Source organism: Microtus oregoni, unplaced genomic scaffold (assembly GCF_018167655.1).
Source record: "Microtus oregoni isolate MIOR12 unplaced genomic scaffold, Mior012 000048F_ref0000485, whole genome shotgun sequence".
Lineage (NCBI taxonomy): Eukaryota > Metazoa > Chordata > Mammalia > Rodentia > Cricetidae > Microtus > Microtus oregoni.
The window spans coordinates 17,366,234-17,382,119 of NW_024543222.1; the positions used below are offsets into that span (position 1 = coordinate 17,366,234).

At 54.0% G+C, this 15,886-nt stretch overlaps 1 protein-coding gene and 1 non-coding gene across 7 annotated transcripts in view; one reads left to right on the top strand and one right to left on the bottom strand.

Moving 5' to 3' along the window:
- The window catches only part of Hdac5 (histone deacetylase 5), a 35,588-nt gene extending 20,686 nt beyond the window's left edge, over nucleotides 1–14,902 (bottom strand). For 2 of the 6 annotated variants that reach the window (XM_041635577.1, XM_041635580.1), the window contains exons 1-3: nucleotides 14,746–14,902; nucleotides 8,910–9,120; nucleotides 2,228–2,299 (exon numbers count right to left, since the gene is read on the bottom strand). In XM_041635577.1, coding sequence (XP_041491511.1) covers nucleotides 2,228–2,299; nucleotides 8,910–8,931 — 94 coding nt within the window. In that variant the 5' untranslated portion in view covers nucleotides 8,932–9,120; nucleotides 14,746–14,902. Of the gene's footprint in view, nucleotides 1–2,227; nucleotides 2,517–8,909; nucleotides 9,121–14,745 lie in introns of those variants that run through there. The other 4 variants (XM_041635578.1, XM_041635576.1, XM_041635579.1 and 1 more) reach the window with 3 other exon arrangements.
- Nucleotides 14,903–15,754: 852 nt separating this feature from the next.
- LOC121436368 lies at nucleotides 15,755–15,886 on the top strand. The gene has a single exon (XR_005972699.1). It is a non-coding gene; the product is annotated as a small nucleolar RNA SNORA33 (small nucleolar RNA).

The window sequence follows — 15,886 nt, forward strand, 5'->3', positions numbered from 1 at the left end:
TTAGGTGCCCACCGTAGCTGTCTCTATTCAGCCACCAGGTCAAGACCCAGAATAGCGCCCGGGCATCCTGCCAAAAGGTTGGGCCTCCGCCCCCTCATGCAACACTCATTCATCTAGGTGCCACCCACTGTGTTGGGTGCTGGGTGTTGGCAGCCAACAAGACAGCACAGGGAGCAAAAGCTGCCCCCAAATAAGAATTCCCAGGACTTGCTGCTACAAGGGTCAGAGAGGCAGCAACTTGGAAGAGTTACTTCTCCAGTTCCTTGGGCTGGGGAAACCAGAAACACCATCCAAGAAAGCACCCTTGGAAACCAGCTTTTTTCAGTCTTAGGTTTTTGCATCTTGTCTGGAGGCTGCTCAAGAAATCAGAAGAAGAGCGTGTAAGAAGGGACAAGGGACAGGAGGGAAACACCAGGCTTCTGGGCCCTCATGGCCATGTTTATCTAGGGTGGATTTTTTTTTCTTAACCCAAAGGTTAAAGTGTTTCTATTTGAAATGTCTATTTACATTCCAGAGTCCAAAAAAAAAAAAAAGGCAGCCAAGCTCCAGGCCTATATCTGTCCCCAGCAGCGTCACAGACACAGCATCAGAGCTGCTCAGGGGAACATTCTCAGCCCTCTCCCTGAGCTGCCTGGGTGACTCACACCTCCCTCCTGCCAGCAGGGGCTGTGCCATGGCTCAGAAGGCAGGTTGGGGATCTGGAGAGAGGGATTGGCTGGGGTATACTCAGGGACAGAAAGAACATGGCCCTAAACTCTCAGGATTTCTGGGGTCCAATTTCAAAGAAGACAAGTAAATAAGAGGAAACTTGGGGTCATCTGGTGGCTCAATGCAGAACGAGTGGACAACTAGTGGCCACCCTAGGTGATGCTCTTCAGACATTCCTTCACCTCCCAGGAGCCCACCTTAACACCCACAGGCCCAGGTTTGGATGCTGAGGACAGGGGCTGTAGCTCAATTAGCCCTGGGCAAGAAACAGCCTTTGGAGCTCCATCCTAGAGACCTGGTGGGCACAATGCTGGGCTGGTCTCCACAACTATGCCCTAGAAGAGGGGACTAAGTGGACATCCTCATCCATGTCCAGGCAGACAGCAAATCATGTCCCTAGGAGTCTCCGAATCTTCTCAAAACACCCTTCTGACATTTCCCAAACCTACTGCAACCTTATCCCTGGACAGCTGAGAGCCAATCATTCAAATCACAGGTACCCAGAGAAGCACACAGCTCCCACCTTCTAACTGGACCCTTCAGATCCACACCCACATATCCAGAGTCAAGGGCTCTAACACACAGACACATATATTTTCTCTCTCTCTCTCTCTCTCTCTCTCTCTCTCTCTCTCTCTCAGAAGTACCAAGCCAGTCACTGCCAGGAGGGGCCAAGCGGGCATGGGTCCAACAGGCCCCTCCCTGGAGGAAGCATCTTGTGGTGCCAGCCTGGTAGGGAGGCTGTACCAGAAGGGCCTGATGCTGCCAACAGGTTCCTGGGAGTGAAAGAAGGAGTGGCCAGCTCTGGGGTGACTCCACCTCCCATCAAGGATCAAAAAAGTTTCCCCAGAGAAGGTGGCAGGGCTAGGAATCCCCAAGCTTACATTAGGGCATCTTCAAGCACACCTGAGTCAAAGTACCACTTTTCTGTCGTCAGGAACTGGACGAGACAGCAGGGAGCTAGGAACTACGGCAGCCACAATCCTTTAACATCCCAGCTGCTAGTCTCTGCTCTATCCTATCCCATTGAGCCTCCTCCTTAAAGGTCCAATCGCAGAAGTCTCCTGACCAAAAACTTGCCAAAGTCACTGTACCCTGACCAGGTCAAACCAAGCCACAAAAGCCAGGACATTTCTGATTCTTATAGGTACCCCAGGTGCATGCTTCTTCTGCTCAATTGTGGGAAGCAGAGAGCCTGAACACAGGTCACTGACCCACTTCCTCCCCTCTGACCATAGTGCCAACTAGGCCAGAATCCTCTAGAAAGCCCCAGCCCCTCACAGCTGAGCTGATCCTGCTGGAGGCGAAGGCACCAGAGGGATGCAGCAGAAGGTGGCTAGGAGGCAGGGTGAAAAGGAGGGAAGAGAGACTGCCCTAGAAGCACAGCTCTTCCAATCCATGGAACTCTCAAGAAAGTCTGAAGCAAGACCCCAGTGGGGCAAGGCTCACGGTAAGATGCTCAATCCAGGTAGCAGGATGCCCGAGATCTGAGGGCAGGTGGGGACACAGAGCCACTTACCTGCCACAGGGATGCTGTGCAGAGGAGTCCGTGGCAGGATTTCCAAGGATGGTTCCCGGCCTGATATGCCATCTGCTGAGAAACAGGACTCGGTCTCATAGATGGTTTGCAGCATCTCCACGAGCCCCTGTGCCTTGGGCACCAGCAGCATGCCAGGGAGGGGCCGCCCGAGGCGGAAGCCGGTGAGGGGAAGGTGGTCAGTTGGGCCAGCTGGCTGCTCAAGGACTCCCTCAGGCCACTGCCGCTGGGACCCACAAGGCAAGGAGGCGCCTCATCCGGCCTGGGCGCTCTGGAGGCAGCGGAGGCAGGGAGGCTAATGAGGCTGTAGGCGGGCTCTCTACTACAGGAGCATGGACCAAGGCCCGTCCAAAGGTTCCAGGAGTTGGGCTATGGCTGGGTGCTCAGGGGACAGGAAGGGGAGCTCAGTGGGCAGGCAGGCTCTCTGTGTTCCCTCCCAGCGCCACCGGTGACAGCTCTGGGCCTGGCTCCCTGCTCCTCCTCCCCGAATGAGCCGCCGGCAGCTGGCAGGAGACTGAAATAGCAGTTGGGGGAGGGCCCTGTCTATAAATAGGTGGAGCATGCTCAGGGAGCCGCCGGCTGGCTGCCAGGAGCCCAGGCCTGGCGGAGGCCCCATGGGGGGAGGCGCGTTCCACCCCAGGAGGAAGCGCCAGTCAAGGGGGAGGGGGGACTGGGGTGGCCTGCACTCAGGGCCAAGGCCACAGACCTGGGTGGCCAGTGGCTGGACTAGTGAAGGGTGCAGGCAGGGGACCCAGCATCTGGGATCAGCTCTGGTTACTGCTGTGGGCAAACAATGGATCGGACACCAAGAAGCCAGCCTGGATCTGCCACTGTCCCCCTTTCCGTGCAAAGTAAGGAAAAGAATCAAAAAGACTAGGGAGAGGTGACAGACAACCAGCCACCTGGACTAACCTCACACCTCCTCCTAACAGCCTGTGGAGTTTGTTTAACTGCTGCCTTCCCACAGAGCTGGGAGATGCCTCCCTACACTCTTACTATCAGGGGGACCCTAAATAGCAGGAGGGTGGCAGCTCTCTCCCACCCATTCTAGAGTGCCACCTCTGGCAGTCGGGCTTTCCGGGCTTTCTTTCAGAGATCCAGAGCCGAGAGACTCTCTGGGCAGGCCTTGCCCAGCCCAGGCAGGGGGCTGGACAGCACCTGCCCATTCTCAGCTCAATCAATGTTTTTCTGGCAAGGTACCCAGTGCCCATGCTGAGGGCATCACAAACACCATCGCCTTCATGCTAACAGTGACCTCCAGAAAGAGGCCAAGATGGGGGAAACTGAGGTCCAGCAAGATGAAAGTCACTCCGGTCATAGAGATGCTCCCATGAGAGGGATGCAGTTCTGAGGTTCTGACCACCATACCTGACAGGCAAAGACATACACAGTCTGCCCCAGGGACAAGGATCTCCAGAGCCCAAATAGAAAGCCTTGGGGTTGGAGGCCTTCCAGTTAGTCATAAAACTATTAGCATCCTAGCCTGGTGGAGTAGTCTCAGCTCTCTGGGCCATGGCCACTGTGCCACCAAAGTTGGTGCCACCTGCCAGCACTCCCCACTGATGACCTGCCCCTTCTCCCCAGGTTGTGCCTCCTACCAACTTGGCCCCCTGACCTCACAGGAGCCTTTTAATAGACTGGTTATTCCTGGGTCTGTATCTTCCTCCCCTTGTCTGACGTCACAGTTGCTATTTTGGACCCCTCCTGGCCCCTCCTTGCCCCCCACTCCAGGCATGGAGCCAGGGACACCTGTCCTCTCTCTAGACTGGATGACCTCACCCTACTGTCAGAAGCCTGGGAGAAGCTGTCTAACCAAGGACAGGACACGGTGGCTGTGGCTCCCAAGCTTCTGCCAGGATAGCAAGGGCCTCCTCCCTCAGGTAGGAAAACCATAGATGAGAATGGTAGAGGCAAGCTTTCCTGAGCATGGTGAGAGGCAGATGCTGATGGGGACAGGAGTTTGGTTCCCAGAGGGAGACCAGGAACCAAACTGGGAGGGGTCTGATGCTACAGCCAGGGCAGATTCTAGAAGAAAAGGTAGCAGAGCTGAGCAACCCAGGCGCTTGGTGCTGGAAGACATCACCTGTGGACCACCCTTTCCCCAACTGCATCCTGGCCCACTAGGTCCTCTTGAGAACAGGAGGGAAGACCAGGGTGCCCTCCAAGAGAGCCACAGGCAGCAGACACAAGGGAGCCCTGAAAGCCAGGGGCAGCAGCCTCTCCCAGCCAGCACTCCACCCACCCACGCTGGGAACAACCAGAAGGGCTGGCTAGCCCTGTCCTGGCTCACTCTACCTGCCCCAGGCACAGGAGAGAGGCAGGGAGTCCTGCTCAAGGGAGGTCAGCAGCCATGACAACCTGAGAGCAAGGCCCTCAGACTCTAGATTAGCCTGATGTCAAAACGGACTCCCTTTCTTCTTCCTTCCTTTTTTTTTTTTTTTTTTTAAATTTGGAGGCAGGGTCTCATTCAGTAGCAGAGACTAGCCTCAAACTCACTGCGATCCTCCTGACTCAGCTTTAACCCCTGCTGGGACTACAGGTTTAAGCTATCAAACTTGGTAACAAGGATTCTCTTTTTTACCGCGTGTGGGCTCAGGGACAACAGTCAGCCCCACCATAACTTCTACTAGGAAGAAAAATGTCTTCAATGCAGTTCCCAAAATCCCCCAAGGAAACATGAGAGACAGGTCTAGCGGGAGGGAAGACAGGCATCTTTCTTCTTCCAAGATGGAGACAATGTAACAAAGTCTTCCTAATAGTTAACCTCAACCTTCACCGCTACAATGCCCCTCTTTCTGCTTGCATCTCCATTCCTATCTCCAACTCTGAAGTCCTAGCCCACAAATCTCACAGAGTACTCAACTAAAGACGTGGTTCATGAAACACATCCATAGCCAGCAGTATCAAGTTCAAGCCCAGTTTGGGCTACAGAACCAGCTCTATCCTCCCCAGCAGCACTACCTCCACCTCCTCCAAGGCTACACTATGGCCTCCAATTCCTCTAAAGCTGGGGCAGACGGGAGAGCCCAATGCTACCTCCTTGAGCTCTTCCAGCCCTCACTTCCTTGGCCCAAAAGCTGGCATGGAGCCCTGACTGAATAGGCAGAGAAGTACTGCTTCGTGCAGTCAAAAAAGCCTAAGGCTGGCCCTGAGACCCTGGCCTGTGAGATGCCTCGGAAACATCAACCCTGCCTACTACCCTCTAGTTTTATCCTTTGAACACAGTCATGCTGGGACCCATCATTATGGCCTAGGAACTACCATGAGCCAGGTCCACGGTTAGGTACTGGCGGAATCTTCTCATTTAAAACCAACTACAAGAAAAATGTGGATATCTCCTTTGGCATCTACCTCCCCTCTGGGTTGACCCTGACTCCTCTCACCATCCAGTCCTAAGCCTTCAATTCCTCTAGGATGATGAAGCAAGGCAGAGAAAAAAAGAACAGATTCCAACCTGTTAAGGCACCTCAGTAGAGAAGGAAACCAAGGGTCTTTTCCCCAGACCCCTGCCCAGGCCAGCACTGACCCACTTTCTCCTCCTGGCTGGCTGGCTGCCCTCCCAGGGGCTCAGAAGCAGAGCCTGAGGCAGGGAGACAGGACGCCAAGGTTCCTGGCTCCACCCCACACCCATGCCCCAGTTTCTCTGGTCACCCCAAAGGGAGGGGGCAGCCGCCCTCCCTCCTGGGAAAGGGAAGGAGAGAAAGTGTAGAGGGTGCGAGGAGGTGCTGGGCAGACAGGTGTTATCGTGAGGCTCATCTCCCTCCCACGCTGGGCATCGGGAACCTGGATGCCTCCTCCAGGGCCCCACCAACAAACACCCAGACAGGATCACATGGCAGGCCACATTCTTGTCCCTCTATGAGCAATGGCACCAAGAACAGGGTATGGCCAGGGCAGTCGAGGTCCTAGGTCCCAGGGAGGCTCCTTCAAGCCAGTGAGGCCAAATCAGACTGCTACAGATTCGATCGGTCTTTAACCCCATGGAGGAGAATGTATAGACAGCACTGGGTCCAGAAAAATAAAGAATGCCTGACCACAAAAAAAAGGGGGGGGGGGAGCTGGGCGGTGATGGCACACGCCTTTAATCCCAGCACTCAAAGGCAGAGGCAGGAAATCTCTGTGAGTTCAAGACTAGTCTGATCTACAGAGTGAGTTTTGGGACAGCCAGGACTACACAGAGCTACACAGAGAAACACTGCCTCAAAAAAAAAAAAAAAAAAAAAAAAAAGCACCCTCTTCTGCCGAAAGAGAAAGGTAGAAAGTAGACAGGAGCAGAGCGGCCTCTTCTGGGAAGCAGAATCCTCAGATGAACAGAGAGGTAGATGAGGTCAAGCGTTGGCATGCAGCCCATCCCAGAAGTATACAAATTGAGTGCCCACTGCCTGAAGTGGTGGGCCCAGAAGCAGATCACTTAATCTCCACCTGCTACCCCTCAGCAGGAACTTGCATGCTGACTTACAGGCTGGGATGACAGGGATGGACTATTTCCTGGCTTCTTGCTCTGTTCCACCAGCCCAGCCTCGTTGGTGATGCCAAGCAAGGACTTGTCAAACCAAAAGTTCTTATGGTGAGAGAAAGCAGAGGACAGAGAGAAAGCGAACTGCTGTACCCTACCCTGCGTCTGACTGCCCTAGGGAGAAGAGAGCAAGTGGGGCCAGGATGTGGAGGCGATGGGTCACACTCATCACTCCTTCCTGTCTGCTGCCTGCCCTAGGGCTTCAAATCTCTCTTTCTTTGGCGGGGAGGGGGCTTCTGCTAGATGTCCACAGGGAACTGGACACCTAGGGGCTCTGGTAGGGGCTCTGGTTACAAATTGGGGTTTCACTTTATTTCTGTGGAATTCCAAGGCATGTATTCTCAGCTTCTGCCAGCCTCTGGGCATCAACAGCCCCAATCCAGATGCCAGCTGAACTCAGAGAATAGATGCTGAGCCCCTCAAAGAGGAAAAGCTGTGTACAGACTGGCTGTCTCCATGGCAGAGGGCAGCTGGAGCCCACTAGAGTAGCCAGCCCCAGAACCGTAGGAAAAACTATGGGAAGGGCCACAGCAGTTCACTTCTTGCCATAAGCAAAGACCCCTGTTTTGATGCCTCTCACCGGTCCTAAAAAGAAGTTCTATATTCTGTGTCCCCCCCCTCCCATACATGGAAAAGACAGCATCTCCCCCTGCTGGGGGCAGCTGGAAAGCCAACCAGGAGGCAGGTCACCAAGGATGCCTATCCTGCCAGAGCTCAGATGCCAAGCTGATGCACATCTGCCAGCTCTGGGAGGATGGCAGGAGGAGAACCTGGACCATTGGTGTCTAGAATACAGTCTAGTAAATCTCTCACCCTGAGTGGATTATGATAACCTTCCACTGCTAGAGAACAAAACCCTACTTAATGCTAAGAAATGTCCTTCCCAAGCCACCAACAGATGTCCCCGGGCAGCTTCTGTGCCCCTGGTCAAGGGTCAGCTCCCAACCCCCATGTGAAGCAGATATGAAAGTGGCTCAGAGAAAGGAAGCAAGCAGCATTATTGCCAGTCACGCCTGACGTGCAAAGAGCAGAACTGAGGGACCGGTGAACAGTCATCGGGCCTCTTCCATCCCTCTCACCATCCAGCCTAAGAGGATGAGACAGGAAGCCAGAGCTCTAGAGCCTGCCTGGTGCAACCCTTAGGGGCTGAACAAAAGCAAGAACAGGTCGACCCCAGGAGGAGCCACAAACACAGAAAGAAGGTGACGAGGGAACAAAGCTGCGGTGGGATTCTCCCTTCTTCTTGCAGTTCAGTTTTTATCCAATGCCTTCAACTTCCCTTTCTCTTAAGAGGGAAAATATTCATCTATCCATGCTTGCAGAAAACGATGCAGGGACAGGGTGTGCTGGGAAGGACTGAAGTTGGACAGGATAGATGCAGGACTTGTCACACTGCAGGACGAGATAGCTGAGGACAAAAGGCAGCTACTACTCTGACCACACTAACCTGTAACCTCCTGGGAAACTCTGGAGGGTCCAGCTCGAGACTTCTGGATCTATCCTCAGGGGCACACATCCGGACACACCCAAACAGAAAGCTACCTAGAGTCCCACCCACAAACTATTCCTGGCAGCACTGAGCAGGGTCCCAACAGAGAGGAACGGGAGCCATGACCCCAGCTTAGGAATCTACCAAGAGGAAGAGGGTGATCTATTTTGCACTCAGCAGAAGGCCAAGACTTCCCCACAATGTATACCCAAGCCTAAGGCATAAGGCCCTGAGAGGCTCCACCAGAAAAAAGGTATGGAACAAGAGACACTCCAGCAAGGGAAAAAGCCACCACCACAAGAAGTAGCACAAACATTCAGCTGCATCCAGGGAAATGCTTCTAACACTGTCCCAGGCTACCCGGAGAGATTCACACCACCATCTCAGGTACCCAAAGCTCTCATGTTGAAGGCAGGCATGGGGGCAGAGGGAGACCCAGGCCCAGAGCCATTGATTCCCAGGTCTGCCTCACAGTTGGCCTCTGGCCTTTTTTTTTTTTTTTTTTTTTTTTTTTTTTTTTGGTGAGTTCTCTACTCTTTACCCCTTCAATCCTTGACAGCTCAGACACTGGCAGTCAGCTGGCCTGGGCAGGAAACCCACACAGCCCATTGTATCCAAAACTGCCCCAGGAGGCTCCTCTCCAACCTCACAGCTCTTACCCGACTTGTTGGGAGAGTTCATGCCGGCTCTGGGCCTGCAGGAAGCTGGCGTTGGGGGCTGGGACGGGAGGGGGTGGAGCTGCGGTGATGTCAAGAGAGACAGACGATAACAGACAGACGGATGGGACAGGAGCCCGGGGCCGCAATGCCTCTAATGCCCATCCAAGGCCATCCTTCGGGGTGAGGCAGTCAGGCACTCAGAACGGCATCCCTGGGGAGAGACGGAGCAGGGTTAGCGGTCCCTAACTCGGGACTCTGAGAGCCAAGGGAGACCTTGGAGCGGTCAGCTTGTACCTGGGAAGAGAGGGAGGGCCACCTGACCAGGGCACACAGGAAAAACAGAACTGGACTGGACTCTTATTTCTTCTCTTCCTGATACCCAAGGGACAGGAAATGGCCACATCAATCTCTGCAGGCATTGCCAGGTGTGGAGCCCTTACAGACTCCGGAAGGTGCCTAAGTCACCAACAATGTATAGGAAGATTCTGGCCACAATTTGTGGCAACGGGAAAGACTGAACTGACCTGGGATCCCTCACAGAAGTTCAGGGAGAGAGCTACTGGGTACCTTGGCACACGCCTTGGGAGGATCAGAAGTTCAAGGTCAAACTTGACTATGTAAACTTAATGCTAGCCAGGGCTACTGGAGATCCTGCCTCCAAAAAACACCAGGCAGGGCCAGTGAGCAGGCTCAGCAGGTAAAGGTGCTTGCTGCCAAGCCTGATGACCTGAGTTCAGTCCTACCCACATGGTAGAAGGAAAGAATCAACTCATAAAAGTTGTCCTCTGACCTCCATGTATTCATTGTGCCATCTACGCACCCACACATATACATCTACACATACAAATAAATGTAATTTAAAAATATTAATAAGCGGGGCGGGGGGTGTACACCTTTAATCCCAGCAGAGGCAGGTGGATCTCTGAGTTTGCTGCCAGCCTGGTCTACAGAGCTAGTTCACAAAGAAACCCTGTTTCAAAACAAAAACAACAACAATAATAATAATAGTAATAATAAAATGCTTAAAATTCAGCTGAGTGGTAGTGGTGCATGCCATTAATCCCAGCACTTGGGAGGGAGAGGCAGGCAGATCTCTGTGAGTTTGAGGCCAGTCTGGTCTACAGAACTAGTTCTAAGACAGCCAAGGCTACACAAAGAAACCCTTTCTTCAAAACCAAACAAACAATTTTTTAAGTTCAGGAAGGAACTGACACCCAGACCAGCAGTTCTGGGACTCTCAGGCCAGGCATCTTCTCCATGTGTTCGAAGCCTTTGCCACCCATCTCTGGAAATGAAACATACTTTCTTGTCTTCCCAACACCACAATGAGTCAGGGCACAAGAGTGTGTTTTATGAACTGGGAAAATCAAACAGGCCCAGCACTCACTGTAGATGTGCTGAAGTTTCTGGGCCCCAACCCAGGGCTTTGTGTGTTGCTTGGGTTGTGCTCTATGGAAGCAACCATGAAATCCAGCCCGTGTACTGCCTGTCAAGCAATGACCTGACATGTACTGACTCTCCCAGAAAAAAGGACACCTTTCCCCAGTTTAGACAAAGGCACCAAAAGGCCCAGAGTAACCAAAGTCAACGGAGTAATGGAACCATGGTCATGCCAGAGTCCACACTCTAGCCCCATAGTTAATCTTCAAGCCTTAGACACTAGGCAGCACCCACCTGGACCAATCCCTAAACAGCCCTCGATGCACCCAGACATGATCTCATTCATTTGCTTCCAAAAGAAGCCAGGCTCTCCAATGCCCTATGAGAGCAAGTGTCAGGAAGCGACCAGAGCTGCCAATCTTAAAGCCCTAACTCTGCTCCCCAACCCCAAGCAGGCAATCAGCTCTATCTCCCAGATAGCTGCTCCTCCTGCCAGTATGAAATCTCTATAAACCCTCCATCCTCATCAAAGATTCCCAAGGGTGAGGTCCAGTTGGAGCCTAGAAGCCCCCAACCTTCCTTGGCAGGGTCAAAAGAATGCAGGCAAAGACGCAGGGCTCCTGGGCCCACTGCTCCCTGCTGTTTGGGACTCTGTGGCTACAGAAAGGTATATTCAGATCAGGATTCAGGACTGAAAGATGGAAGCTGAAGACAGAAGAACCTGCACAGGTCTGGGACCAAGTTCAGGAATGCAGCAGGTGGGGCTGCTGGTGCCCTGGCAGGGCCCGCGTGGGCAGGCCAGCTCAGCCGGAGCCCACACCAGGGCTGGCGCCCAGTCCCGCTCACACCCTTTCCCGTGGGTTGAGGAGCACAGGTTCAGAAATTCCCACGGCTGGCAGCAGCCTAAGTAGTACAACCCATCTATTTAGTGAGAGAAACCTCCAAGGCAGGACACTCGAGAGGAATAGCTCCCAAGGGCCCCATAACTGGTGACGCTCAGCCCTTAACCCCCTCATCCTCACCTAGCACCACTGTGGAAGGAGACAGCCCCTTGGACTCACACAGTGGGCTCAGGGTGGACTTATGTTCCATTGCTCCTCACAGCATGGGACCCAGGGGCCCTATCCACCTGCAAAGGGCATCTCCCCACTTCACAGGTCTGCCAAGTGAACAAGAACCACCAGCATGACTTCCTGGGAAACAAAGAAGCCTTCACAGCCCAATTAGGATGGGGCAAGGGAAGAGCGGACAGCCTGAGCCCTTCGTGCCTCTTCAGCAGAGATGTGGCCCACTACTGTCACAAGAAGGTCTCTGTGGGTGGCTGGGGGCTGGGAGCTCTGTGCCTGATGAACTACCCCCCACAGGGACAACAACCCAGTGTACACCTCCAGCACCCCCAAGACCCTGCTCCCCTCTCAACTCTGTCCTTTTTCCTGACTAGTCCAGGGTCTGAACCTACCTTGTACTCCATCCAGAGTACTGGGGCAAGGAATAGTGCAGGGAAGGGCAGAACCTCCACCTACAGGCTCTGCTCAGGTGAAGAAGGCAGAAACCCTAGGGAGGCAACCCCACTTCAGTCACTAGCAATAAAAACTCCAGCGGAAGGTGGGAGGTCGTGCACACAAGAAAAGGTGACCAGAGCCGTGCAATGTCCAAGGGCCACAAGTTCACTACAGCTTCCTACAGAGATCCTGTCCCTCAGACAGCTCCTTCCAAATTCCCCTCCACAATCACCATGCCTCCCACTCCCCACGCGCCAACTCTCAGCCTGAGAGAGGCTTGAACTCCCAGCCCAGGGCCAACTCTCAGGTCAGGGGCCACACCCTATGTCATAGAGAACAGGGCCCAGCAGTTTGAAACACAGCCTCTGCATCGATGAGACAGGCTTCACTTATCCCAACCCTCACTGCCTGGCAAAGCTCAAAGCCCAGACGTATCCCACCCAAAGGCACCAGCGGTTTCTCATCTCAGCTCCTCCAACTCCAGCCATGGTAGACAACTACTCCCAGCCTCCTCCTGGAGCTTCCACTACCCTGGGCCTCCCACCCCCCCAAGCTGAGCCAACAGAAGTCCAGGAGGATGGAAGCCATGCAGGCCCCAAACTAGGGAAAGGAGGAAGGCAACAAGGGAGGGAAAAAAGGCACCAGGCTGACAAATTCATTTTTGCAATCGGCCCATTTCTGTTTGTCTGCTCAGACGCAGCTCCAGGCATCTGCACAAGCCAGATGGAGGAGGCTGCTATTTCTAGAAAAAAAAAAGAGGGGGAAGGGAGGAGGTGGAGACAGAGGGCATTAGACAGGGTCTGTTTGCCCTAAAACCTCAGACACAATGATGATACTCCCCCCACCCCAGCACTACCAGACAGGGCTCCTATTCAAGAAAGGGCTGAGGCTGGGGCTGGGGTGAGGTGGGCAGGGGGAGAAGAAAGGGAGAGAAAGTTTAATTAGCCAAAGTCAGCTACAATAGGCCCCTCACGGGCTGCATCAGGTTTTCATTCATGAGCAAGCAACACGCTCCAAAGTGCCAAAAATTGCCGCCCCCCCCACTGTCTTTCTCACACCACCCCCCAACAGGAATGAGTCCTCTAGCAGGCTGGCTGAGCCTGATGCTGTGTTCCAGACATCCCTCCTCAAAGGGATGTGAGTAGGAAGACTTCATTATTAAAGAGCAGCTGGTACTTCAGCACCAACTGCATGACCCCCAGCTCCTGAGGCTGCGCCCCCTCCTCTGCCATACGGAAACAAGGGCACCCCATCCCCAAGCCCCCATATCTAAGCACACCGCTATCACCCCTAAGAAACGGAAAGCAAAGCTCTTATCTCTGCTGCGACTTGGGGAGGGAGGTGCATGTGACACCGTTACCCCCACTCCAGATTTCATGTTCCTTGGAGGACAACACTGAGGAAGAGGAGGGACTGGCCCAGACCAGTCATTTTCTACGTGCCGCCCCCTGCCCGGAACGTGCATCTGGGACCTCTCTGGCCCCCAGTGTGTCAAGAGATGCTAGGAGCCTACTCATTTAATTCAGCTATTCTCATCTTTGACAAGACCTAGTCCAGATCCAAGTCTAAGTGGAAGGAGGGCGAGAGAAGGTTTAAGAAAGAAGGAGGAAGCAAACCAAGTTCTCCCCAAGCTTTGTTGTTCAAGGAGGGAAAGGAAAGGAAAGGGAAGATTGGAAGAAAAAAGCAGGCAGCCCCCAACATGGCTCATCCACAGACCCCTCTCAACACCCTACATGGGCTCCTGGCTCCCAGTGTTATTGGGCTTCAGAAACTGAGGTGCCTCCCTGCCTACAACCTTAGCACCAAAGTGGAGAGCCAACAGGACCCAAAGTCCTCTCAATCTCCCACCCCCTACCTCCTTTTGTTCCTAGGATCTGGCTCTATCTTCCCCTCCCATTGAACCCTAAACCCCTCTCTTCATTCCTGTCCCCAAGATCCAAAGCTAATTCCAGGTCCCAGAAGCATAGTGGTCACTGTCAGAGCGCTGAGTCCCTTCCTCACACCCCAAAAGCGACTGCAGCCTCTACCCTTCCTCTTCAGGAACAAAGCGCATCTTAGAAGGGCCAAACGCAGGGACATCAAGTGGTCACCTTCTCCCTGAAATGAAGCACACCCTACTCCCCGCCCCCAGCTTCTAGATCAATTACTTATCACCCAGCCAGTTCTCATCTTCCTGAGGGCCTCAGGGATGGGTGGGGTGGGGAAGCCGACTCCCCCAAGTTAACAAGGCACTATCAGAACCCCTGCCCCATGAGAAACAAACCCAAGATGAAAACTGGGTGGGGGGTAGGGATCTACCCTCGCCAAGGAAGACCACCAATTCATCTCCCAGCTTTTTCCTGAGCTCAAGGGTGTCAGACAGAAGAGGGTGGTAATGAACGCAGTAACGCCTCACAGGCGAGGGGGTGAGATTAATGGCACAGAGAAGTAAGGTGGCCCCCCGCAGTCCCCTTTCACCTGCATGGACGTCAAGGGCATAAAATCAAGCGTAGATTCTTAGCCACTTGGAGAAGCACGGTGGGTGGGCTGCGCCCCTCACCGCAAAGTAACAAGAAAGGGGTGTCCAGTGAAAAGAGGGTCTGCCCAGAATCCAGGTGCAAGGCTCAAATCGCTGTTGCAACGGATTATGAACTGCCAGGGAGGAGACAAATCAGACATCCCCGGCTGGTCTGCGGGCCATTTAGGGGCGCGGGGTGCGGGAAGATCGGCCCCTCCCTTACCTGCAGAGAAGGAGCCCTGCAAGGGAGGGGTGGGGAGGGGCGCGCGCGGCGAGTCAGAGGCGACGCTCCCAAGCCCCACGACACCCCCTGGGGGTGCGGGCTGGTTCGGCGCGCGCGCCTGGAGGAAGGACAGGGGAGCAGGGAGCCAGCGGGCAGCGACGGCGGGAGGACCGAGCGCAGCTGGGCGTCCCGGGGCTACGGGAGGTAAGGTCCCGGCGGATGCGGCGCGCTCACCCGCTGCGGCTCGAGCTCCGGCTTCGCGGGCGGCGGCGGCAGCAGCGGCGGCAGCAGCGGCGGCAGCGCCTCCTCGACGGCTCCTCCATCTTTGCGGCAGCTCCTCCGGCTCCGCTCGCCGCCGCCACCAACAACAACATTCAGAGACGTCACTCCCGTCACGTGACCCGACCCCGAGCTAAAAATAGACCCAGACCCCCCCCCACTCGGGCTTCAGCCACGAACCCCTCCCCTCCTAGTTGGTCCTCCCCCCAGATGGGAGGGGCCAATAGCGCCACCGTGACAGCTCCTTAAAGGGACGGTACTCAACCCAAGGTTAGGCTGGGGCGGAGGTGGCCAAGAAGGGGCCCGACTTCTGCGCCAAGTAATGAAATGAGTGTAACCCGGATCCCGGCTGCTGCAGGACCTGGATGTGTGGATCTATGATTTTGTTCTCTGCGCTTTGTCGACTTCCTTTACAAACAGTCGATGGTGCAATCTTTGCTCGCCTGAGCTGTTCCCTAACACGCCCTTCCCCTGCTAGGGGGAGGGTGTGGAGTAGGACGGGGGGGGGGGGAATCCTAGGGCCTGCCTGGGAAGTGGAAGACCCTGCAGGGGCAGCGAGGCTGGAAGCTTAGCTTGAACAGGTCTCTAGCCCACCATGCCTAAACCGCAGCAACGCTGCATCTTGGTGTAGAAAATCCTTGGAGAAAGCCAGCATTGGTTGTTAACTGCCCCTGGCCTTCAAAGAAGCAAACCAAGAACCTAAAAGACTGCTGGTCTCCAACTTTGGTGCCATCCTCACTACATGTCAATAGGACATGGCTGTGCTTTTAAACCTACATAGTTTTTTCAATGACCTAGCAATTCCCCTAGCAAAAATGTATTGTCAGGAAATATTGCAAAGAAAGAGATTGTTTATAATAATGTGAACTGTTAGAAACAATCTAAATATCAGGTAGGTATCTGCAAATAAGCTAAGAGAAGTCCATTCAGCGAGCTATCATCCAGATGCTAAAAATTATATGTAAAGCCAGCAATTAATCTGCTTATCTGAACATGTTTCTGCAAAAATTTAGAAAGAGCTGGCAATAGCATTGTCAAGTAATGAGCCTTAAAGGACATGTGACTGTCCTTAAGATCCCTAAAAACAACCACGATA